The sequence below is a fragment of the Podarcis vaucheri genome (genome assembly GCF_965113315.1).
Source record: "Podarcis vaucheri genome assembly, chromosome: 12".
NCBI classification, from domain to species: Eukaryota; Metazoa; Chordata; class Lepidosauria; order Squamata; family Lacertidae; genus Podarcis; species Podarcis vaucheri.
In genome coordinates, this window is record NC_138750.1 from 22,409,866 (window position 1) to 22,437,148 (window position 27,283).

The 27,283-nt window shown below is 43.6% G+C and overlaps 1 protein-coding gene across 5 annotated transcripts in view; it reads right to left on the minus strand.

Annotated features, from left to right (window-relative positions):
• Positions 1-27,283, minus strand: part of RARB (retinoic acid receptor beta) — a 343,954-nt gene that overhangs the window by 51,763 nt on the left and 264,908 nt on the right. For all 5 annotated transcript variants that reach the window (XM_082193494.1, XM_082193493.1, XM_082193496.1 and 2 more), the window contains one exon: positions 21,419-21,567. In XM_082193494.1, the coding sequence (XP_082049620.1) occupies positions 21,419-21,567 (149 nt within the window). The remainder of the gene's footprint in view (positions 1-21,418; positions 21,568-27,283) is intronic.

Below are 27,283 nucleotides of genomic sequence, written 5' to 3' on the forward strand. Positions count from 1 at the left end.
CAAGGGAATGTGACAGCCTTTATTTATTTTATTTCTTGAATTTATATCTCACTTCCCCAGCCCCCCAGGAGCTCAAGGAGGCATACATGGTATTCACCCTCCTCATTTAATCCCCACAATAACCCTCTGAAGTGGGTTAGGCTGAGGGACAGTCAATGGCTCTTACCACTATTTTGAAAGCCCAACATAGATGAGAGGGTATCTCATTAAAGCATCCCACGACATGGGAAAAGCAATCTCTTTTTAGAAAATGACCTTTGAGGTTTATAATGCATAACGATTGGAAATCTGAATACAAGATAAGCAATTGTATGAATGGGATCGCATTAAGGGTAGCCAAATTCTTTGTGATTGCCATAAAACTTAGGGAACAAGCTGTGCTATCATAATGATTAAGGCCTTAGATGATAATTTTAGGTTATATGTTAGTGACCAAGATTTAATTTATATATTTTTTAACTGTTGCTATATCTGTATTGTCCCGGTTATACTTAATTGCAAATTCAAATGTACCCCTATCGTGTTTTATGACTTACTTGATATTGTATGTGGGCTGGAACTGGCCTGTGACCGAAATAATAAAATTCAAATTGTATTAATGGTTACTTTTTATTAGATGTTATTGAAATTAGAAGATATTTTTCGTGACTTTGATATATTTTTTTGAAATTTAAGTTTTTTTAAAAAAAAATGTTGTATTTTAAATAGCTTAAACCTGCCCTGGGACCTTAGGGTGAGGCGGTGGGTATTATTAATGAATTAATTAATTAGGGCAGGACTATTAAAGAGATCATGGCAAACATGTGTTCCCAAGCTTGTATTTCCTGATATACTGCAATGAAGAAATATTTGCAGGTGAAAAACTGACAGGTGGGAAAAGGGAGTGTTTAACACTTCCTATGTCTGCTGATTCTCCCCTCAGCTATTTTCCAGGACATTTTTCTGGTTTCAGCTGGGAGCGGATAGGCTAAAAAAGCAAGGTGGGTGAGAATGGACTAAAAAGACACCATTTGCTCAAGAGAATCTGCAAGCAAAGAGAGGTGTTATGGAACTATTCTCCCGCCTGGTAATTCTTCCCAGAAATTGTACCTCCACATACTTGGTGGGGTCCCAGCTCACTCTGCCTTGCAGCATCCCATCCCAAATTTCTCTAAACCCACTTTTGCAACCCATGGTGGAGCCACAATATTGGTTTGTATATCTGAAATTCTCTTCCAGGAAAACTGCCCATGCCAAGAGGGAACACATAATTTATTATCTATAATAACAATAATTGTAATGATATAACGCCTTTAAATTAATAGCCATCAGGGTATGAAGTCTCATATGTTAGGTTTTTTTTAAAGGACCCATTTGCCCACATTTTGCTCTATTTATTAGTGTTGAACACTCTTACGAGGGATAGATTATGCCTGTGAGGCATAAGGAATTTACATGAACAATTCTCATTAGTGTTAATGGGCGCTATAGCACCCGTATAAATCCTCTTTGATAGGAGCACTGGAGCTGCGCGCGCGTGCGCACACACACACACACACACACACACACACACTGCAAGCCTATTATCCTTGCCATGCAAAATCAAATACACTCAGCAAGCAAAAATGTGTTGTTTTACTATGGCCTGGACAGAAACCTAGAACTGTAAGGGTACCTAGGGTCATCTAGCCCAACCCCCTGCAATGCAAGAATCCTGTCTGCAGCTGTCCCTGGGTGGACTCGAACTACCAACCTTCTGGTTAGCAGCCAGATATACTGTCTCATTGGGCTACCGGGAGGGGAGGGTGGAGAGAAGAAAAAGAAAATAGCAGTGGTTCCTTCTAGCATGCCACCCACCAAACATTTCATCGGGAGAGTGCCGGCACTTCGTATTTAATTTACTGAATGAAGGAGCAGTGCTAGGAGCCAAATTAATTTGGCGTTTTGAAATTTTCACTTTGCTGCTTCTTTTATCAGTTTGCAAATGCAATTCCTGATGAATAGAAGCTTGCTTTTTTTTTTTTACTGTCGGTTTCCCCCCAACCCACCCATCCCCTTGCTCAGCACAAAACCAGACTTGACTGAAAAGCTCCTCCCTCTCCCCTGCCTCCCCCTCCCCACCCCAAACATCTTCTTATCTTAACGGAAGATGGATAGAGTATCATCCTGGCCATGTCGCATTAGGTGTCCTCATTTACAGATTGCGAGAAGGAAAGAGGAAGAAAAAAAAGACGACTCGTATAAATTATTCAAAATCTATTGTATCAGTGTGTGTTCTCTGAGCATTCACCACTGGCAAAGCAGACAGATTATTTTTCACTTTTAATTGTGTTGATACCTTATCTGCCCCATTGAAAGTGGAGAATGGTAGGTGAAACCACATGTACCCGGCGAGCAAATAAAGCCAGTTACTAGGTCTATTATTTAAAGCCAAAGTAACCCATTTAGACAATGTTACTTTAACACAATGCCAAAAAAAAAAGAGGCCAACCTTGTTGCTATTTACTTTTGTAATGCTTGTCTATTGCTATGTCAAACATGAAAGAGTTTAGTTCAGGGATAGGTTGCTTAAAGAAGATCTGAACAGATTTAATAACCAGTGTCACAAAGGACTTCAGAATGCCATCTGGGTACAAAGGAAGTCATTGTGTGTATCACTTCCTCTGTGACGCTAAGCCAAATGCCCCTTTGCTCAGAATTCAAGGGCGTTTTAAAGGATTTCAAATCCTATGGAATGCATTACCTTAATAGCAAACACTATTAAAACAATTCTGTGCATCTATGCCAAATCATACCACTGCTTCTATTTTCTACATGGCAACTCAGTTATTCTCATGCTGTGTCTCAAAAGGAAATATGGCCTGATAGGGGCTTGATTTCTTTTGTTTTTAAATCCCAGGAATGTGCTGTCCGGCATGCGGCATGCCTCATCTTATTGACGATGGCAGATAAACAAATTCAAGCTGAGATTTTTGACTTGCAAGTTAGCTGTTTCTATGTGACTTAAGGAGAAAAGTAGGTTGGTGAAAAAGCAAGCGCCTGCAGGTGAGAAGCTCACTCAGCAAGCTTCTGTTGACGGCAAGTATCCACCCTTCAGGAACACGGGTGGCGCTGTGGGTTAAACCACAGAGCCTAGGATTTGCCGATCAGAAGGTCGGCGGTTCGAATCCCCGCGACGGGATGAGCTCCTGTTGCTCGGTCCCTGCTCCTGCCAACCTAGCAGTTCGAAAGCACATCAAAGTGCAAGTAGATAAATAGGTACCGCTCCGGTGGGAAGGCAAACGGCATTTCCGTGCGCTGCTCTGGTTCGCCAGAAGCGGCTTAGTCATGCTGGCCACATGACCCGGAAGCTGTACGCCGGCTCCCTCGGCCAATAAAGCGAGATGAGCGCCACAACCCCAGAGTTGGCCATGACTGGACCTAATGGTCAGGGGTCTCTTTACCTTTACCTATCTACCCTTCTAGATAGACTATTGCCCCCGGGGCCACAAGACGTCAGCACGGCATGTGCGAACACCCCGCAGCATGCTAATGTCACACACACACGATGTGGGACATGCTGACATGTTGTGTGGACACGCCACAGGGTGAGTGCCCTATGATTTGGAATGGGGGGGCGGGCTTGGCCCCTATGGCCCTCCATACTTGGCTCCCATGGACTGCTGACAAATACAGCTTTTCTGCATTTACAAAGAATAGACATGCGTGAATGTCATGTAACATGCCGTATTAGAATATTAGCATAAAATACCCATACAAATCTACACATACGCTCATTTTCCAAGTGCTTATGTAAGACTCATTTAGATCAACGTGGCCTGCCTGCTCAATGGGACAGTTACACAATCTGTGCCAAAAGGGAGATTAGGAAAAAGCTTTGTCTAAATTCAGACCGGTTAATACTCGCTCAAGGAAATTCTCTATCCATCTCTTTAGACAGATTAGGGTTGCCAGGTCCGGATCTTGAAATGGCCCCTGTATCTCGGAGAGTTGCACAGAAAGCAGAATTCTTCTTGGTGTGGCCTCTCTCCGCACAAACTTGGGAGGAATTTTGCCTTTAAGGTAATGATGCTCCCAGAACAGGCTAGTTGACTCTATGCTCGAGGGAGAGTGGGGAGAGAACTAGAGCAGTGGGAACCCCATAAGTTGTCTTTCAGAGTACACTTGAATGCAGGGAAGGACACCCGAGACAAACATCAACTTACCTGTGGAAGGAGTGGAAACTGCAGGGTGTTTCCACATCAGACATGCTTTTACGAACCTGACGGTGCTCGCTGTGAATCGCGATGAAGGCATTTACTACGTAAAAGTTGCTATAGGACCACGATTTCAAAACAAATCCTAAGGTTAAAACCTTAGGAGAAACCACACCAGAGCCTTAGATCTTCACTGCAGGCCCTTCTCCAAGTCAAAGGACGGTGACATGGGACAGGGTCTTTTCAGTTGTGGCTCCATGTCTGTGGAATGCTTAGAGCTTTCGATGACATCTTTTCTGTGCTAGGTAAGCACTGACCTTTCTTTCCAGGCGTTTGATAAGACTGAGATGGTGTTGTGTTGTCACTAAAAAGGTAAAGGGACCCCTGACCATTAGGTCCAGTCGTGACTGACTCTGGGGTTGCGGCGCTCATCTCGCTTTACTGGCCGAGGGAGCCGGCGTACAGCTTCCGCATCATGTGGCCAGCATGACTTCTGGCAAACCAGAGCAGTGCACGGAAACACCGTTTACCTTCCTGCCGGAGCGGTACCTATTTATCTATTTGCACTTTGACATGCTTTCGAACTGCTAGGTTAGCAGGAGCAAGGACCGAGCAACGGGAGCTCACCCTGTCACGGGGATTCGAACTGCCGACCTTCCGATTGGCAAGTCCCAGGCTCTGTGGTTTAACCCACAGCACCACCCATATCCCTGTGTTGTCATATAGATGATAGATAGATAGATAGATAGATAGATAGATAGATAGATGATAGATAGATAGATAGATAGATAGATAGATAGATAGATAGATAGATGATAGATAAACAAGAACAAGCTTCACTTATTATCTGCGGCACTCAACAAACAGCATAGAACAGGCATGTCCAGTAGGTAGATCATGATCTACCAGTAGATCACTGGATGTCTGTGGTAGATCACCAGTAGATCACTGGCTCCCCCAAAGAAGCTCATCAACTTTGGCTCCCCTAGAAAAGCTCAGCAACTTTCCCCATCACCCCTAAAAATGGGGTTTTCCTTCTCCCTAAAAAAACAACTTTGACCTGAACCCCTAAAAAACAGGGCTTTCCTTCTCCCAAAAAAACGCTCAACAACTTTGACCTGAACCCCCCCCCCCAAAGGGGGTAGATCACTGCCAGTTTTTAACTCTGTGAGTAGATCACAGTCTCTTGGGAGTTGGCCACCGTTGGAATAGAACATTTTGTTATGAACAAATAACAAGGTAGTTTTCCTTCCTCCTTTTTAAAGCACCAATAAATTCTGCTTTTCTCTCTCTTTTCCAAAGCAGTCTTACGTACTCCAAAGTCAGTCCCAATGAAATCAGTTCCCATCTTTTGACTCTATTTGCTGTGACTTCCCAGGCCTGAGGCCACGCACTGCTAACATATTCTTCGGAAGGCATTTGGAATAACATTCACCCCCTAATTTGGTATGATGCAGGAGAAATGCTCCAATACAGTCGTACTACAAATATGAGTCAATTTTTATTTCTTTTTACAAATGATAGAAGAAACAAGCTCCCGTGTCTCTCTTGGCCAGCTGGCAGAAAGACAATTACAAGTGCATTAACCAGCTCTGCAACAGGGAATAAAACTGAATTGCATCATAGTCATCGACAAGGTTTGACTGTGAACTGTCAATACTATATTTGTAGCAAACAACTTCCTGAGAAATGCACATTGCCTTTGCCTATAGCATTCCTTCTGACTGTATTTAATTTAAGCAGTGGTGTTAAGTTCAGTACAGATTAGGAACAGTCACATGGGAAGAAGATATGCACTGTGTTTTACCACACTGAGTCTGCACTGAAATTGCACCACATTAAATCTAGTGTGCTGCTGCTGCTGCTGCTGCCTCCTTCTCCTCCTTGCTAGGGAAGGATATATACAGTGGTACCCCGCAAGACGAACGCCTCGCAAGACAGAAAACCCGCTAGACGAAAGGGTTTTCCGTTTTGGAGGCGCTTCGCAAAACGAATTTCCCTATGGGCTTCCTTCGCAAGACGAAATCTCCAGGACAGCGGGGAAGCGCAGCGCGTCTTCCCCACTGTCCTCGGACCTCCTCCAACAGCATTCTGAATGTTGGCGGTGGGAAGGAAAACCCTCCTCCCACCGCAAGTCTTCAGGACAGCCATCCGAAGGCTGGCGCGGGGAGAAGCTCTCTCCACCCCACCGCCAGCCTTCGGAGCAGCCTTCCGAAGGCAGGCGGTGGGGCAGAGAGCTGCTCTGAAGGCTGGCGGTGGGGCGGAGAGAGCTTCTCCCCGCGCCAGCCTTCGGATGGCTGTCCTGAAGACTTGCGGTGGGAGGAGGGTTTTCCTTCCCACCGCCAACATTCAGAATGCTGTTCTGAATGTTGGCGGTGGGGAGGAAAAACCCTCCTCCCACCGCAAGCCCCGGGAACAGAGGAGAAGCGCTGCACCCCTTCCCCTCTGTTCCCGTACCTGTCCTGAAGGCTTGCGGTGGGGAGAAAAGCCCTTCTCCGCACCGCCAGCCTGGCAAGCGGTTTCCATAGGAACGCATTAATTGATTTTCAATGCATTCCTATGGGAAACCGTGCTTCGCAAGACGAAAAACTCGCAAGAAGAAAAAACTTGCGGAACGAATTAATTTCATCTTGCGAGGCACCACTGTAACACCAAAAGGATAAATTAAGTGATTCAGGAGCTAGATTTCTCTTAAGTGCAAATTTCTACCTTGTCAACTATTCCATGATAGGCTGATAAAGCAGCTGATGATAATATATAGTGCACAAGAGCCTCTAAAATCAAAACCAGGTAGCGATTCACTTAAAATCCAGCATCATCTATCCAACATTTTACAGCACTTGAAAAAGCAGCATATTTGTGGCATCCAAAGGTGAAGCAATGTGTGGTATCTTGGGTGCTGGGTAGATATAGAATCCACAGTTAAGCAACAGGAAGCAGATCTCAAGATCCTGCTCTCCTTCCCTGCCCTCACCTCTTTCTCTCTGCTGCACAGATTTAACCTTCCTGTTCCCTGCTTGTGTTTGCCATGGATGGCTAAGCAGCCAGCAATGCTAACCATAGTTAAAGTAGGTAAGCAGAGTTTCTTCCTCTCATCTGAAATTCCGGTTAACCAGATCCTTAATGCCAACATAACCTGTTTCTCGCAACACAGTACAGTATGTAACCACAAGACAAGTGGCAGGAATTTTCACTCCAGAGGTGGAGGGAGGAGCACAGGATGCTATGGGCTACTCCAGATTCAAAAGTGGTACATTTACAGCAGCCCTAAGTACAGTCGTACCTTGGATCCCGAACGCTTTGCAAGTCAAACGTTTTGGCTCCTGAATGCCGCAAACCAGGAAGTGAGAGTTCCGGTTTGCGGACGTTCTTTGGAACCTGAACGTCCGATGCGGCTTCCAATTGGCTGCAGGAGCTTCCTGCAGCCAATCAGAAGCTGCGCCTTGGTTTCTGAACGTTTTGGAAGTCAAATGGATTTCCAGAGCGGATTTCGTTTGACTTCCGAGGTATGACTGTATACACATTTGTAAAGTTTGTAAAGTTAAACCTTAGTGGGCCACCCAAACTTGCTCATTTCACTTCCAGAGTAAAGCATGCTATGTTGGCATGAATGAACTACTCTCTCACATAATGTAAAATGAAATCCCCCGTCTGAATCTAACTAGAAATGGGAGTGTGCTGCCAACCTAGAAATCTTCTCTCACTCCAAAGTATAAAATTCACAACTTTATGGTCAAACAAAGCATATTTCACCCTCCTTAAGCCAATTCCACCTCACTTCTAAGTTCACAGTCAGAGTAACAGTAATTTATCATCAGTTATAACACCTACAATTCTCTAAGCACTGTGCAGAGATTAAAAGGGAAGGCAGACGCTTCCCACAGAAAGGTCACTTTCTCCACATTACCATTCTTCCCCTGTGATGCACAATAGCAGGAGAGCATCGTGTGGCTGTAGCACAGCTATGTCTAACAAGGACCAAACATACCGTATTTTTCGCCCTATAAGACGCACTTTTTCCCCTCCAAAAATGAAGGGGAAATGTGGGTGCGTCTTATGGGGCGAATGCAGGCTTTCGCTGAAGCCTGGAGAGCGAGGGGGGTCGGTACGCACAGACCCCTCTCGCTCTCCAGGCTTCAGGAAGCTATCCGCTAGCTGTGGGAGACCCAGCTCTCCCAGGGCTAGCGGAGAGCTTGCCTGCACCCAGAAACTTGGGGCACGCTGACCTCCGCACGCCCCAAGCTTCTGTATTAGCGCAGCGGTCCGCTAGCCGTGGGAGAGCTCCGCGGCTCTCCCAGGGCTAGCGGACTGCTTGCCGGCACCCAGAAGCTTGGGGCGCGCTGAGCTCCGCACGCCCCAAGCTTCGGGATTAGCGGAGCGCACCTGGGGGGAAAATAAAATTTTTTCCCCTTTATTTCCCCCCCAAAAAACTAGGTGCGTCTTATGGGCCGGTGCGTCTTATGGGGCGAAAAATACGGTAAATGCAGTGACAAACAACTGAGTAAGACGTGAACTAGGTAAAGGGACCCCTGACCATTAGGTCCAGTCGTGGCTGACTCTGAGGTTGTGGCGCTCATCTCGCTTTATTGGCCGAGGGAGCCGGAGTACAGCTTCCGGGTCATGTGGCCTGCATGACTAAGCAGTTTCTGGCGCACCAGAGCAGCGCACGGAAATGCCGTTTACCTTCCCGCCGGAGCGGTACCTATTTATCTACTTGCACTTTGATGTGCTTTCGAACTGCTAGGTTGGCAGGAGCAGGGACCGAGCAACAGGAGCTCACCCCGTCGCGGGGATTCGAACTGCCAACCTTCCGATCGGCAAGTCCTAGGCTCTGTGGTTTAACCCACAGCGTCACCCGCGTCCCATAGATGTGAACTACTCTCAGTTAAATCAAAACCCATCTGAATTTTGAGACACTTGTCTACAATAATAAGAATATTTGGGGGGAGAAAATATGAGTTCATGAACATACTGGTTCTTCAATTTTCCAAAAAAACTTTCAAATAAGTATTGATAAAATGAGTAAAACCACAAGAAGAACACACTTCTCTCTTTGCAAAATCTGCTAAAATACTTGAAACTCTTTGGAAACACCAGATGGGAAACTTCACTAACTTAATATCAGTAGGAGAGATCTGAAAGAAGCTCTGATCTAAGAAAGAAGGAAGACCCCTAGACCTCTGCATGCCAAATACAGCGATGAATCATCTTTTCTTTTAAAAAAATATATTCAAGACACTCTAACCTAATTTAGGTAGGGCTAGACCTCTAACCCACTGAACTCGTAAACTGTCACAATCTGCAATTGTGCCCCAACCACCAGCTAGCACTTTTCCTGTAGACTATCCACTGTTAACTGCTCTTCGTTTTTCTTCCTCCAGGGCCTCAGGATTTATACCACCAATTAAGACAATAATGAGTGCCCCAGGCTGACCTCCCAGGAGTAAGAATTAATTAAGCACAGTATTTCTTACTAAAGAATGACACTTTCCCAAACCATTTATGTAGCTGCTCTCCCCCACCCACCCACCCAGATATTATTGCATTCCCATTCCATACTCCCAAATTATTATCTCCAAACTAGTGCAACATTTCTTCAGTGCATATTTTCCCAGCACATTGTAAAGTTTTACATCTTTTGGGTTCAAGAATGCTTAAAATGAATTTAAGTATACTTCCAAAAGCACCTGGTTTTTTTAAAGGAGCGTAAAGCAAAATTTGGTAAGCAGATGTTTAAGTATAGATGAACAAATTACATTATGATCCAGGGTCTTTTCTCAATGTAACTTGTTTAAGCCCTCAAGCCACTGAGCATTTGTGGAGTCATTTGAAACTCATGACACCTTCTGTTGTTTTTTTGAAACCTGTCTTTGGTGTCGTCGTCCCCCCTTCAATCGTTTTAGGCTAAAGGCTGCTAAGGAAAAGACAGGTTTAAATGTGTACATTTGTTAAAGACTTGGACCTCTCCCACCTTCACTTCAATTTTGTTCACTATTTCTCAGGGCAGGCATTATTGAAGTAACAGCCCAATATTCTCAGAACAACCTCAGTCTTCAGAGCATTGTCCCAAAAAATATCTCACCCTGTAACAAAAAGCAGAGTAAAGAAGCAACTTATCTGAAAAAAAACTTTGACTTCCTTATACTCCTCAGTACCAAACGCAGTGATGAACTCTTGCTTCTTCAGGGGAAAAAATCACTGCACTCTAATCAAACTATACTGGCACTACTGGACTCTTATAGAAAAGAGGGATTAAAATGCTTAAGTTTATTACCCCTTTGTAAGCCACACAACATTTTGTTTTTAGAACTATTTAAGAAGTAGAGAAGTAATAAAACGGTGGGGTGGATAGCTTACCCTCAACATTTCTCCAATGAAAATAGGGATGTCCAGAGGAAAAGCGGGACATTCCAGGATCAAATCAGAAACCAGAACAGCTTCTGTAAATCTGAGACTGTCCCTGGAAAATAGGGTCTGCTATTGTGGCATGGAGGTGCTGCTGTTCATTATCACATAAACATACCAATGGCTGCCTTGTCTTTTGCAGAAGTATGGCTTATAACAGTTTTTCTGTATTAGTTCAGTAAACTGTGCCCTACAGGCTGACGACAGACAGACTATGAAGTCAAATCAGCAAACTGGGTCATTTCTGGGATCCATTTAATGAAGAAGCTGCTTCAACCCCATTAGCTGCTGTTTTTTAGGAAGCTTCCTCAAAAACCCTTTTAATTTGCATCAGAAAGTGCTTGCCTTTTTACCAGTCAGTATTTACACACACAACACAGAGACTACCAGCCAAGCAACCTCATGTTCTGGTCATGCGCGCTGCAGAGCCTGCAGCACTCATTGATTGTAAAGGAACTAATGAGATATATATGCAAGATCAATAGGCAAAGAAGCAAGTTAGAGGGTTTCTTCAAAATAATGTAATCAAACAATTAAAGAGCTCCTGTATGCTACATGTGTAAACAATCACCTCACTGTATGTGGCTTAAGGACCTCAGGTCCAAACTACGTGTTACTTTGCCTACATACATGTGCCTGTAAAAGTGCAGGGAATTTTTACACAAACTTCCAATACTAGGGGCCTCTCCTGAATTGGGATCCTAACTTTGTGACCTTTGTTGTGGGTTTGATCTGCATCAGGCTCTCCACTCCTGCAATTTGTGTGGGATGGGAAAACTTCAACTGAAGCTCCCCCCCCAAAAAACACACCCCAAAATGCCCACTGTAGTGTGGGGGAGCCCAAACTAGACCAGGACTACAGCGGGAGCTAAAGAGTTAAATCCTCCTACAAGTCACTCCCATCCCGGAGTCCTGATCCACATTGGCATTTTGTGCAAACAAACAGGTCATGGGGAAAAGAAAGTGAACCCTCTTTGAATTCTGTGGTCTTACATATGAAGATATAATAAACAAACATGTGTTCCTTAGCAGGTCTTAAAATTATGTAAATATAACCTAAGATGAATAATAACACATGACGTATAACACCGTGTCATCATTTATTTAACCGAAATAAAACCAAAATGGAAAAGCCAGAAACTAAGTACAGTGGTACCTCGGGTTAAGTACTTAATTCGTTCCGGAGGTCTGTTCTTAACCTGAAACTGTTCTTAACCTGAAGCACCACTTTAGCTAATGGGGCCTCCTGCTGCTGCCACGCCGCCGGAGCACAATTTCTGTTCTCATCCTGAAGCAAAGTTATTAACCTGAGGTAATATTTCTGGGTTAGCGGAGTCTGTAACCTGAAGCGTATGTAACCTGAAGTGTATGTAACCCGAAGTACCACTGTACCTTATGATTCAATTGCTTGTAGAACCACCTTTAGCAGCAATAACTTGAAGTAATCGTTTTCTGTAGGACAATCTCTCACATCACTGTGGAGGAATTTTGGCCCACTCTTCTTTACAACGTTACTTCCGTTCATTGAGGTTTGCTGGCATTTGTTTACGCACAGCTCTCTTAAGGTCTTGCACAGCATTTCAACTGTGTTGAGGTCTGGACTTTGACTGGGCCATTGCAACACCTTGATTCTTTTCTTTTTCAGCCATTCTGTTATAGATTTGCTGGTACGCTTGGGATCCTTGTCCTGTTGCATGACGCAATTTCAGCCACACTTCAGCTGTGGGGCAGACGGCCTCACATTTGACTGCAGAATACTTTGGTATACAGAGGAGTTCATGGTTGACGCAATGACTGCAAGGTTCCCAAGTCCTGCAGCTGCAAAACAAACCCAAATCATCACCCTTCCACCACCGTGCTTGACAGTTGGTATGAGGTGCTTGTGCTGATATGCTGTGTTTGGGTTTCGCCAAATGTGGTGCTGTGCGTTATGGCCAAACATCTCCACTTTGGTCTTGTCTCTCCAAAGGATACTGCTCCAGAAATCTTGTGGTTTGTTCAGATGCAACTTTGCAAACCTAATCCGTGCTGCTGCCATGTTCTTTTTAGAGAGGCTTTCTCCTGGCAACCCTTTGAAACAAACCATACTCATTCCGTCCATTTCTAATTGTATTTTCATGAACTTTAACATTTAACGTGCTAACTGAAGCCTCTAGGGCCTGAGATGTAACTATTGGGTTTTTTTTGCAATTTCTCTGAGCATTGCACAGTCTGACCTTGGGATGAATTTGCTGAGACGTCCACTCCTGGGAAGATTGGCAACTGTCTCAAATGTTTTCTACTTTTGAATAATCTCATTTAGAATGATAGACTTAAAATTGGTTGGCATTGTGTTAAAACACACCTGAATGCCAAACTGCTAAAACTTCAGCTTTTATAGAGGTTGGCACACTTACTGATAATCAATTAAGCAAGCACATTTGATTAGCAGCACCAGTCTGCTACTTGCCCTCTTTATTTCCTATGGAAGCAGTAAGCGTGTACTTAGTTTTCCACACGTTTTCTCCATTTTGGCTTTATTTCTGTTAAATAAATTATGGCATGGTGTAATATGTCATGTGCTGTTGTTCATCTGAGGTTGTATTTACCTATTTTTAAGATCTGCTAAGGAACAGATGATTGTTATTACGTCTTCAAATGTAAAACCACTGAATTCAAAAGGAGTGCACATTCTTTCCCCCATTACTGTATGTAACAAAAATAATGTGTGTTTTTGTCCTCATATGGCATAATTCTTTCTACCATGTTTTGAGTTTGTATGTAGTCCACAGAGACGTGTATATTTTTCTGACAGCCTAGTCTGAATACTTTATGCCAGAGGTTTTCAACCTGTTTGGCTCCACAGTTCCCTTGAACAACTACATTTTTTTCTGAGGCACCCCTGTGGGACTCGGGAGCCCAGTTATGGCTCCCCTTCCCTGCAGAGCAGGCATCCTCTCACCCTTTTTCAAACACCCTCCCTTGTGGAGTGTTCCCTCCACCTACCAGCAGAACCAGACAGATAGTTGGACGGCACTATGTTGGCTGCTCATAGCACTATGTCGGCTGCTTCTCTCACTACTTAGAATAAAGGACTGAGAGTGCTATCTGATGCATATTTACTCTTAAGTCCCATTGTACGGACTCGAGTTCACTCAAGTAAATGTGCATAGGACTGCAGTCTGGGGAAATGGTCTAAAGCAGGGTTTCCCAAACTTGGGCCTCCAGCTGTTTCTAGACCAGGCATAGGCAAACTCGGCCCTCCAGATGTTTTGGGACTACAACTCCCATCATCCCTGACCACTGGTCCTGTTAGCTAGGGATTATGGGAGTTGTGGTCCCAAAACATCTGGAGGGCCGAGTTTGCCTATGCCTGTGGTAAACTACAACTCCCATCATCCATAGCTAGCAGGACCAACCAGTGGTCAGGGATGATGGGAACTGCAGTCCAAAAACACCTGGAGACCCAAGTTTGGGGAACCCTGGTCTAAAGGCACTTATAGGCAATTCTACTTCTGCTGGTTTGGGTCTTCCCAGTAGTCCCGGAATGGGAGACCACACAGGAGGCTCGTGTGTTCAGACTTCTCTGGAGGTAGAATGGGATCCAAGTGTGCGAAAATGTGTGAAAATGGAAGCAAAAGCAGCTTTATCACTTACGCTTCTCTGGTACTTATATCTTTTTAAGGCGGAAATTTTAGTGTGAGCTGATGCATACACAATGATGGTCACTTACTCCTTAATGTAAATTCAGTCTCATTTATTCAGTAGAAAGCTACCAAATACATTTCCCACATTTAGATTTGTGGCCATTTAAGATGGATTTCAAACCCAAACAAATTTGCCATGCCTGTTCATGAGGGAAGCTATTTATGTTAACAGCCTCACTCCTCAAAGTGCTGTTCTGTCACAAGCCCCATTAAAACTAATGGGGCTTGCACTATCACAGTGACTTGAGAATTGCAGCCTATGGCTTTTTCTAAACTAATCGGGCAGTGGGAAATGACAGCAAATGACATCCACTCCTACTTTAAGGGTCCTCTTCACTGCCAGGGAAAGTAAGCTATAAATGTACATCTGCCCCAACATGATTTAGATTCAGGGGGCAAAGGAGTCCATCTTTAATGATCAGAAGAAAAAAATAAACGTGGCTGCAAAGAATGTTGCTTTGCAAATCTTGAGCTCCTGGGCCCACAGTGAAACGTGGAATACATTGATTTCTGAAAAGTTTCTAGTATCTGTAGAACCTGATCATAAGACCAAATGTACAGATACGATCCTTCTATTTAGGGAAGAAATTAAGTCAATATTTTTTTACTTTGCATCCACCCACCCCCGGAAAAATCCTCACCTCTCTGGAGAAATTCTTGCAGACACCCATGTTCTCCCTGATTTAAACAAACAAGGGTTTTCTTAGGAGAACAGGAATTTGTTTAAAGATGTGTAAGAAAGAGAGAAATGAAATGACAGGCCTCTGGTCAGTAAGTAATCATGAAGAACTGAGCAAGTGGGAACACAGGTACCTACGGGACCGCCTTTCCTGGTATGCCCCACGGAGGACCTTAAGGTCCATAAATAGCAACACCCTAGAGGTCCCGGGCCCTAAGGAAGTCAGATTAGCCTCAACCAGAGCTAGGGCCTTTTCAACACTGGCTCCGGCCTCATGGAATGCTCTGTCTCATGAGACCAGGGCCCTGCAGGATCTGATATCTTTCTGCATGGCCTGTAAGACAGAGTTGTTCCACCTTGCCTTTGGCTTGGAGCCAATTTGATTCCCTCTCCCTCTTTCTTTTTTCTTTTTCTTTTCTCCTCCTGTGATGAGGCTGCATTTTAATGTTCTAATGTTGAATTTTGATCAACATGTTTTTACTATTGGTTGTTAGCCGCCCTGAGCCCGGTTTTGGCTGGGGAGGGCGGAGTATAAATAGAACTTCTTCTTCTTCTTCTTCTTCTTCTTCTTCTTCTTCTTCTTCTTCTTCTTTAGAGGACTGGGTAAATTATAGCTGACATCACGAGACCCACGTCATAAACTTCATTTTTCCCTTTTCTTTTCAAGGTATCACCAGCCTTGACATGAAAGAACTTTTCTCAAAGAAATGGCAAATGTGCTCCATGAGACCTGTTTCTAGAAGCAAGGAAGGCGAAGTCAGGTCTGATGATTTTAAAGCACTATGATGATTTCTGGCAGTTCCCTCCCTGTGAGAAGTGAGGTTACAGGGAACCAGGCAGAAGGCCTTCTCGGTAGTGGTGCCCGCCCTGTGGAACGCCCTCCCATCAGATGTCAAGGAAATAAACAACTATCTGACTTTTAGAAGACATCTGAAAGCAGCCCTGTTTAGGGAAGTTTTTAATGTTTGATGCTTTATCATGTCTTTAATATTCTGTTGGGAGCCGCCCAGAGTGGCTGAGGAAACCCACCCAGACGGGCAGGGTATAAAACAACAACACAACACAACACAGCCTGCCACTGTCTTTAAACTGCACCAAGAATTACAGCATGCAGTATTTATTTGCAGCTTTGTAAACAGAATGCTTCAGCCTGAAATACCAGGCCAAATGCTGTCAAAGTAGGGTGAAAGCTATTCTTAAACAGTGATATCAGGATGTACAAACCTAGCAATTGGAAATGTGCAATGATAAGGCAAACAACAGAATATTATGCTCATTCTATGCTGTACCCTTTCCTAATCTGTCAGGACTGCTTATGGAAACTGATGGCTCTTCCCTACAAACGGAATGCCTGAGGTCATATTTCAAGCCAGGGAGAATGCCCTTGGAATATTTAGTAGTCCAATATGGAATTCAATTTTGTTGGCTTGGAAGGGAACCGTGGCCAGAGGCAAAATGACCGGTCACAAGGACACTGGGTGGTATTCTAGTTCAGAATTTTGATTTTTCTTAGTTTCCTGGCATGGATAAGGGATAGCTGATGGGACAGAATTTGGTTTAGAGTTCAAAACTTTAGACTTCTAGGAAAACATCTTCACAGATAAGGAAGACCTTCCCAGCAGGTCCTGCCCCTATAGAGCAGTTGCCAGGACTGAAGGTCCTGCCCTCAGCCCTTTCTAAGACTCCTCCTCTCTTGGATGCTTTCTGAGCAGTCTCAAACTGTGTCTGCCCACCTCTGACCTCTGTGTCCTACTCTCCAAATCTTGCATGTTCTTCGAGACCAGGGGGGAGAGGAGCTTCTCACAGCAGGAGAGGGAGACCCCCCTGGATTCTTCAACAATCTCTTGATCCTCCTCCTCTGAACTGCTCCCTGTCGCAGGTTTCTCCTGTTCACTAACCCCTGTTATCCCTTCAGCACCTTCTCCCAAGCTTGTCCCTCTGACCTCTCCTCAATGTCACACCACCAATCCCCAGGCTCTGAGCCTTACTCTTCTGGGCTTTTTCTGACAGTGACTATTTGCAGCATGATCAGGTGACCCAACCAATCGGTCCTCTTCTGATTACTTTTAATTCCTATCATTTCCATATAGTATACACTTACCAAAAAAAGGTACTTATTTGGCTGCATAGAGAGGCATCAAACACAGACAGACAGACACATAAATTTGCACAGCCCTTTTGCTCAGAATGCGGCAACATGGTTGCTTTTGACATCTGTCCTAGGTGAAGCTTCATTAACAAAATATTTAATTGGGGATCCCGCTTTTTTGTTTAAGATTGACACTGGTGTGGGAAACAACTGTGTTTTGAATTTATGGGCGTTTTGTCCCCTAACCATTTACAAGAGACAGAGCGGCACCTCTGCTGTGAAAACAAATTTGCCGGCTCCCACTATAAAAATGTGAGCATCCTTTGTGCTTCCTGCAATTTTCTCCCTCCTTTTTTTGTCTTAAATTGCTCTAGGCAACTTTGCTACATACACAGCTTGTGCCAGAAATCCAGGCCGTGTGTTGCGACCAAAGGAATGTCGCCTTCTAACTGCTTAGAACAAGAGACAAGGCTCTAACAGACAGCTGAATCTGCCAGAGCATTGGTTGCTCCTATTCACCAGCACAATGCTGGCATTATTTGGGAAAGCAGACCCACTACACCCAAAGCCACCCCCCCCCCCGCCACAGTCTTTTGCAGGCTGCTACAATGAAGAGTAAAGTCAGTAGCAAAGAGTGGGGCTTTCAGGAAGAGCCTTACAACTGCTGAGACCAGCGTTTTAATTCCCCCCCCCCTACAAGCTGAAGGTCAAAAAGCGGACCAGAATAAAACAGCCTCTGGAACACGCTGTCTCTATCTAGGATATTAGCTTGACACAGAATCACAGAGTTGGAAGGGATCCTACAGGGCATTTAGTCCAACCCCCTGCAATACAGGAATCTCAACTGAAGCATCCATGAGACGGCCGTCCAACCTCTGCCTAAAAACCACTAAGGAAGGAGAGTTCACCACCTCCAGCCGAGTTCACTCCACTGTCGAACGGCACTAACCATCTGAAAGTTCTTCCTAATCTTTAGTCAGAATCTCCTTAGCATATTAGAATATGGTAATATTCTTTCCAACGCTAAATGGATATGCTTGTGCTTACAGAATAGGAGCCGCCCAGAGTGGCTGGGGCAACCTAGTTGGATGGGCAGCTATTGATTGATTGATTGATTGATTGATTGGCGTGTGCCAAGCAGGAGAACTTGGGTTGCATGCATTAGCACCCAGATCATGAATGGTAGGGATTCATGAACGATGTTGCATGCATATAGGGACACGGACGGCACTGTGGTCTAAACCACTGAGCCTCTTGGGCCTGCCAATCAGAAGGTTGGCGGTTCGAATCCCCACGACAGTGTGAGCTCCCGTTGCTCTGTCCCTGCTCCTGACAAGCTAGCAGTTTGAAAGCTTGCCAGTGCAAGTAGATAAATAGGTACCACTGTGGTGAGAAGGTAAACGGCGTTTCTGTGTGCTCTGGCTTCCACCGCAGTGTCCCATCGCGCCAGAAGCGGTTTAGTCCTGCTAGCCACATGACCCGGAAAGCTGCCTGTGGACAAACGGCGGCTCCCTCTGCCTGAAAGCAAGATGAGTGCCCCAACCCCATAGTTGCCTTTGACTGGACTTAGCCATCCAGGGGTCCTTTACCTTTTACCTTACATGCATATGCAAACAATGGACCTAAATGCAAAAGTCATAGCTCAGTGGTAGAGCATTTGCTTTGCATGCAGAATGCCCCAGGTTCAATCTCTGGCATCTCCAGTGAGGGCTGTGACAGCTTCCTGTCTGAAACCCTAGAGAGCTGGCTGGACCTGGTCTGACTTCCTGTTTTCCGAATGACTTTTCTCAGAGGCACACTCCTTCAGCCCTTCTTACAAATTACCTTCTGTACTAACCCTGATAATGGGTGAGGTAGTGGATAGAGTGTTGGGCTAGCATCTGGGAGACCAGGGTTCAAATTCTGACTCAGGCATTAAGCTATTTGGGGAGGAATGACCTTGAGAAAGTACTTGTTCTTCAATTTAATCTACTTCAGAGGGTTGTTGTGAGAATGTGTGCCACCTTTAGCTCTTTGGAGGAAAAGCAGGAAATAAACATAATAGAAAAATAGCAAATAAACAGGGCCCACAAGAAAGCACAGTTCTGCTGATTCCCTAGGAATGAACATGAAGTTGCAGTTTTCAAAAATCTGCCGTGCTCTTGGGAATCCTAACTTAAAAGACAGTTTTTAACCTTGAAGATGTACTAATAACTCACCAATTCACTTCTTCCCAATGATCTAATTTGGATATTTAAGCAATCTGGTGTCCAACATTTTCAATACATCCTGGTAAACTGTGGGCATATTAATGTCAGGGATTGAAAAATAATACAATTTATTCCTAGCCATTATTCACACAGCCTCATTAGCACCATATGGCGTTTTATTGCAGGTTTTAAAATATTCCATGCTCGGAAGATAGAGTTGCACAAAATCAGATGAGAATAGGCTGTAGGGAACAGCTGAAGAAGAATTATTGTCGATGAAGATGGGGTTAAGGAAGGCCAAAGGGAAAAGTGTTTGGTGGAGCAAAAGAAGGAAATTCTCAGTTCGGAGGGATTACTGCAAGACAAAGCGACTTACGACAAGATCTCAGGGCGAGGGGGTGGGGGAAAATGATACAGAAGAGGTTGAGTTAATCAAGATGAGAGAAGACCAATTTGCTGACAAGTGCTTTTGCGAAGAGCCTGAGCTATGGAGTATTTGGGTCGTGATAAAGCGGAAGAAGCTGCTCATATCCTTATCTGAAGTCAATGAGAGTGTTTCAATTGACTTCGCCAGGCGTTGGACTAGCTCCTGAGAATGATTACAGGTGCATGTCAATGAAACAGCAAGGCTGCCAAGGAGGTAATAGAACTGCTTGCGGAAATCAAAACCAAGAAAGAGTCTCTGCATTTTCAGCTTTTAAGGGAGTTTACTTGACTGGAGATGGGATTACTACAGCTCACGGTCTGCAAAAGCATCACAGAAGCATAGGATTTGATAAAATTCAATTTGGAAGAAAGAGGTATTGCAGGAATACACTAAGCACAGAGCAACCTGCAGGCTCCAAGAATTATCCATCTACATACAGTGTTGGCGAAGCAGGAGCAAAACAAGAAAGGGATGCAAATCATAGGTAGAAGAACACGAAGAATTATGTAAAATGGACATGCATCAGGCAAGAGGTAAAAGGAATCTCTGCAAGGTTCAGTTGGTGCAGGTATTTGGGATGTGTGGGCAGGAAGATAAAGGATAAAAAATACATGCTATTTTTTGATGCTATAAGACTGTATGTTCCAGGCTGCTATCCTATGCCTATTTAGTTGGAAGTGAATTCTCCTTAACTCAACAAAGCTTACAATGCATAGGATGGTACTGTTGGACACATCAGGTGTCATAAACTGATGAAAAATTGGTTGTTTCAGTCCAAATATATTTACCTAGACACCTACTCACACCCAAGTGATCTCTGTGAGATTACAACTACCTGTTGATTGAAGAGACAGTAAGATATTGACTTTTTAACCCAGACCAACTGGGCATCAAGGACAATAGCAAATCAATGTAAACTTCAAAAGGTTCATGCGTATTCACACACAGACAGACACACTCATGCAATATATTCTAGCTAATGCTTCTGATGCCATATAACACTCACAGCTGCTATATGGAATCAGCAGCATTAGCTAGAAGACCTGATCCTTACAGCACAATCCTATCCATGTCTACTCCAAAGGAAGTCCCATGGAGTTGAATGGGATTGATATAGGACTGCAGTGTTAACCCAGTTTTCCTATAGACAACACCCAAAGATGAAAGTGTGGTATCCTTAAACAAGTTTGAAAACCAAATAGGCAAACATTGTTACCTACAAAGGTTTAATGTTTAGCTTCCACTGTGATATGTGGCCTTCAGAACAGAATTTTACTTTAGCTGTGTCGAGCCACTGAGTTTGCCATTATTGCATCTAAGTGTTTCTTCTCCTGCTGGCACAACGCTTGAAGTTGTGCTTTTATTGATGCGCCATGTCAAGGTCTGTGCGTAGCGCAAATTATATAAACAACAACAGCAGCAACTAAAAGGAGCCTGTGAGTTTACATAACGGCAACCCTGGGTCTGCAACAATTCAGCACGGCTTCAACTAAGTGATCCATAATAAGCAGCATGGAAGCACCAAGCCTTCAGGGACGATGCAAAAGTTGAAAACAGAGGAGAGCTGGGGTGAACTAAATGATGGGGGAAGATAAGCCCTTTTGAAGTTTTGCTCACGATACAAAAGAAACGGAAGGGGACAATGAAATAGCCCTCAGACAGGACAACAGAGGCCATGGATGGAAAAGACCACTTGATCCAGGTTTTGCCCCCAACCTGTTCAACCCATTTTACCAGCAAAGTTTACCAGGGAGGCCTGGAGACTCACCTTACATCCCTCACAAGCACTGACGCCATAGTGATATCCAGAAGATTTGTCCTGACAAACGAAGCAGGGTTTGTAAACACGAGGAGGAGGAAGCGGGGAAGGCGGGCTGGGAACAAGTTCTTCAGAACTGGTGCTCTGAGTTTCAATTGCTACAAAGAAAAGGAGAGAAGGACGTTTTTAGTGCATTCAGATATTGGCTTTGTCATATGCCACCAGCTGATCGACGCAACAGATCTCCCATTTCAAACGTAACTTTTTCTGGGAGCTGCAACATTTAAGACAGATAATTACATTGGGCCAGTCCAGACATTCAAAACCATCTCTATTAATGTGCCCACTCTGTCCTTCCAGGAAGCATTCATGCGCAGAGCATAATAAATCCCCTGAGCTGCCTGTGGGGTGAGCTTTGCACGCCTGCTTTGTAGAGTGTTGCGATAACCAGCAAGTGCTTCATTCATTTAATTTATTTGCACCCTGTTTGTCCCCCCAGAAATAGGCCAAGGTGGCTAACAACATCATACTGTAATTAATATAATTATTTCAAAAGGCAATCAATGTGAACAAAATATCAGATTAAAAAATGCAATAGCCAAGCTGCAAATGAACTTTGAAATCAATACTGAAAACACATTAATTCAATTAAAAATTCAGAATGCATAAACAATATCAGTAAACAAGGGGATAATAAAATGCAACCCACGTTTTAGTCAAAAACTTAAACACTTTATGGTCTAGAGCATTAATTGAGAAATTAACGTGACAAATTAGAATACAAAAAAAGACATTAAAGACACCTTCCATGAAGAGTGCCTCTCTCTCTCTCTCTCTCTCTGTGTGTGTGTGTGTGTGTGTCCACAAAAAAATATGGTTTGAATCTTCCTCCTATACAAAGTCTACTCTGGAAAGTCTTGGGGCTTGCAGGGGCGGACTTTGGTGATCTTTCATAATATGGCATCCTATGCAAGGTCAACATTTGGCACCCCCAAAGGGATCTTTTGAATTATGGACCTTTTTTCAATTTTGCAACCCCTCACAATTTTGCTGCCCCACACAGCCCTAAATCCGTTGTTGCCAACAGTCTACATCAAGAAACATAACATAGACAATACTTTCTATTTTTTCTGATAGGCTGACTAAATTGGAAACTATATGTAAGCTCTGAATTGAAATATTATTATTGTTTTATAAGTTGTGCTTTTTTGTTTCTCAGTTTGATCCTTTTACAGGGTTCTGTATGTTTTGTGGCATTTTATGCATTGTGGTTTGCTGTTACTTTTATTGATTATAGATTGGTATTTCTTTATTGTTGTTGGACCTGTTTAATTATTTGCTGATGTTTTATTTTACTGTTTGCTATTAGATTCTGATGGGTTGTTGAATGTTGCTTTGTTTGATATAAGTTGTTTATTTTAAAGTTATTGTGACTTCTATATTGGATAAGGATTGTTACTATTAATGTTTGATGTTTTATTATGACTTTATGTCTTACAAGCCGCCCAGAGTGGCTTGGGCAACCCAGCGATATAGGCGGGGTATAAATGAAATATATCATCATCATGGTTACTTGAAAATAAATTAATATATGTTATTTTAAGCACTCCAGCAGCAAATGGACTAGAACAGAGGTAGGGAGCCTGTGGCCTTCTAGATGTTGTTGGATTCCAACACCCATCAGCCCCAATCAGCGTGACTGGTGTTAGGGATGATAGGAGTTGGAGTTTAACAACATCTGGAGGGCCACAGGTTCCCCATCTCTGGAGCAGATCACGCAAACCTTTGGCTAAATGAGCCAAAGCTACCGTAGGCTAAAGCCAGCAGAAACCAAGAGAACTATGCACAACTAATAAACACAGTAATAGCGAAATATTCACAGAGCCCCAATACCTTGTAATCCTGTCATGTAAAACCTGCCCACCCATCTCAGGTCAATACAGATAAAAGGGATGCACTTGTTTCATGGCAAATGAACAAACAGTATCAAATTTGCAACAATGCTGATGGTATTATGAAAGAAGTGTATCTCTGGTTCTCATGTATTTAGAACTACAGTGGTACCTCAGTTTTTGAATGTAATCCATTCCGGAAGACCGTTCGAGTTCCGAAATGTTCGAAAACTGAAAACTCAATAGCTGACAGCTAGGCCTCAGGATCTTGCACTCAGCGGAAGCCGCGTGGCATGTTCGACTTCTGAGGCGTGTTCGAAAACTGAAGCATTTACTTCCGGGTTTATGGCATTCAAAAACCGAAATGTTCGTCAATGGAGACGTTCGAAAACCGAGGTACCACTGTAATGTATTATATACTGTTTTTCTGGGCTGCACCACTTAAAACCACAGTGGAAGGTGGGAAGAGTTGCACATTTGAACAATCCTCTGAACACACAAAGAACACCTCCCAAACTTAGAAAACGAAGGCTGGGAAGACTAGACTGGATTATTTAATCTTCTTTTCTATGAGCAGGAAAGGCACTGACTCATTTTATTCTGCACCCACCTACAACATGGTATTGTCTTTTAAGACAGAAATTGCCAAAGTGGTGCCTTCTATAACTCCCACTAGCTCCATCCAGCATGGTCAACCATCAGTGATTATGGGAGCTGTGGAGCAAACCATATGGAAAGCAATATTTAGGCTATCTCTTGGTCTGGGAAGATATCACTGGTCTCTTCCTGTCCACCGTGTATGTCTGTGTAGACTGGGTCTTGGTCCTGCTTCCCGAAAACCAAAGTATTATCTTCACAATTACGTAAAATGTTTTCCAGAATGTAAACATCAATGCACTCCATTCCTACAACATGCTGAAGAATGGCATAAGTTCTCATGATGCAAAGTACCAACATCTGCACCAACCATAAAAAATGTCACAGAAAACTATATGACACTGCCAGTAATATTATAGGGGCACCATAAAACTATACACATATTTAGGATTTTGGTGCCTAAAATCCATAATTTTTTCATATCCCTGTGGATATGCAATATATGTTCTTATTTTGCTGTTTCTTGGGGCATTTTGACACTAAAAGGTAGTGCTGAGGCTCTCTGGAGTTATTTTGCCAAAAGAGAATGATTTAAGTGTGGAAGACAAAACTCAACTTGCCTTCTAGCTGCGACGTGTTTTATATTCGCACTAGAAACTGAATTAAGCATAAATAGATGTAAACCTTAAGCATAAAAAAACCCAACCTTAGGCAAAATAGCTAGGTTTGTCTGATGATTCAGAGAAATGGCAAAGCTTTTTATGTAGCAAAAAGACAAGCGCAAAACCTCTACAGAGACTCAAGTATTGGCCTCATGGGACATTCTTCTATTGAAAAACAAATACCGATTCAGATTTGCAGTATATTATATCTGCCACATTTCTTAAATTCTGTCTTTTCATTGACCCCACGTTTCATCATTGGCTGCTGTTGATTAGAATTCCAGAATGTCAGGGAGTTCTTTTTTTACAGCTTTTTTTCTTTTCTTTTTTAAAAACAAAACTTCAACAAACAGTACAACTGTATAACAGTTACAAAGTTCAGTCGGTAAGTACAAAGCGTCTCCACACACAGGTTGATGTTGGTGGATATGCCAGCATAAAACTAAGAAGTAGAAACCCAAGTATTTTTGAATTGGTCCCGCTCTGATTTACCCTCTGCCACTTTATGGTGCTGTGTAAGATGCTCAGACCGCATTCAGCTAACCCCCGCCTTAGATGGTTTCTTTCTTGATTTCCAGCACCTAGAGATCTCAATTCTAGCTGCTGCCAGTAATAAGGAGACTCATTCTTCATGCACCAAAAGCAGACTGGGGGTGGTTTTCCTAGTCTAAAGTCAATGTTTGGCAGGTAAGGGATTATCTCCTTAATCGCCCAGTCACAAAAGAGTTTAGGGCACCCCCACCACCTATGTAAGAAAATCCCTTTACAAACACACACACCCTCCACCATGGAGATGAGGTGGACTTGTGGATTTGAGATCACCTCTTGGGGTCTTGTGCCAACACAAGAGACTTTTGAGCCCTCCTTCCTAAATCTTATCTGAGGTGGTTATAAATAAGGATTGAGGCCACAGGTTATCCATCTGAATTCCTAAATCCCCCCTTCCATATAACTTTGAGGCTCTTTAAGTCACACATGGACACATCAATAAGCAATTTGTAAATCTCAAGAAGAATGGATGCAGCCCGGGGGGGGCAGAGGGGAAGCTCCCCCCCTAAATCGACAAAAATACATAGCAAACTGAGGTTCTGCTCCCCCAACAAAAGGCCTGCCCCCCCAACAAAAATCCTGGCTACGCCCATGCTCAGAAGCAACCGCTTCAAGTATTGGTTAGGACAAGTGCAGGAAGCCTTAAATACCATCAGCAAGTGAAGTCCTTCCTTCTGCTTTGCCAGTTAATCTATCTGTGAAGAAATTAATTTGGAGGAGCTGGAACTAGTTCAAATTGGGCCATCACATTTTCCTTCAAAACAATTTCTGAAATGGGGTGCCCTGAGATTCTGAAGAAGCCCATGGATCACAGATCTTTAAATTGAAGGTACTTATTACTATGACAGAAATCCAAAGATTATCTAAAAGTGGAGTCAGAGGAGATGTCCCCGGGACCAGACAACTGCAGTGACGTAGCGTGGGGGGTGCAGGGGGGGCCGGCCGCAAAGGGGGCAACATCTGGGGGTTAGGGTTAGGGGGCGCAAATCCATGGGTTAGGGGGCGCAAATCCACGGGTTAGGGGGCACAAATTACTTGCCTTGCCCCGGGTGCTGACAACCCACGCTACGCCACTGGACAACTGCAATACACTTTCCACACTGATAGTGTAGCCCAGAGGGACAGGTTGCTTAATTTCTGTAAGGATTCCCAAGTGGGACATAGAAAAGTGTGTGCCAACCAGCCAGTTCAAAACAAACATGTACAGATCCAGCTTTTCAAATAGTTTCTAAAGGAAGGCAGAAGCACAATTTTCTCAATGATAATTTTTGTTGCTATTCAGAATAGGCATACAGTGCTCTGGGAATCAATTGGTGCACAGTCTTGCTGCTTAAATCAATAATCTATTAGTCCTTTTAAATTAAAATTAGGTTCATCAAATGCCCTTGAGAGGTCTCAAACAATCTGCGCTCCTTATTCCAAGCATGCAGTTCCCAAATAGTCTAGGAGAGGATAAAATTCCTGTCATAAAACTCAAAACATTCAGCTCTATCAGGCTACAATGATGTTTTTAGGCTTTGTGGTAGTTGGGATACATAAAAACAACTGTGCTCCCTGTTTTTTATGGTCCCAGAGCAAACAATAAGACCAACATCCACCACCTACAGTAGTCAAACTGCTGACTATGCGTGAACAAAATTCAGGCTGATGCTAATCGACCTATTGGAATTTGGGTTACTCAAGATATCAAGACAGCTTTGCAGATGCACAATTCAGAGCCAACTACACGCAGAAAAAGCTACCACTGAGCTCTCTGGCAAAATAGTCTTGAAGCTGATAAATCTGGGGAAATGTCTATCTAAAAGCTCTAAAACAGTAATCCAAGTATTGGTTTTACACAGGAAATAATTAACTGCTACTGAGTTCTATCCATCGCAGCGAAGTATTTATACAACCAGAAATTTTCAGCTGCCAATAGAAATCCACATCACTTATCTCCAGAGTTATTGAACCAGAGGGGCCTGGAATATTCCTGGCTCTGCAATGGATTTCTTATGAATGGACTGCAAATACTGCTTTGCAGCCTGACCTCACAGGAAGGGCAGCAACGATCTGGGTGTATTACTCAGCGAAGTAACCCAGCTTTCTCTATGGGGTCAACATCTAGGCAGATGATGAGTTTTTGCCCATGCCTATCAAGCAGAAACAAGTAGGTAATGGTGGGCAAGATGGAG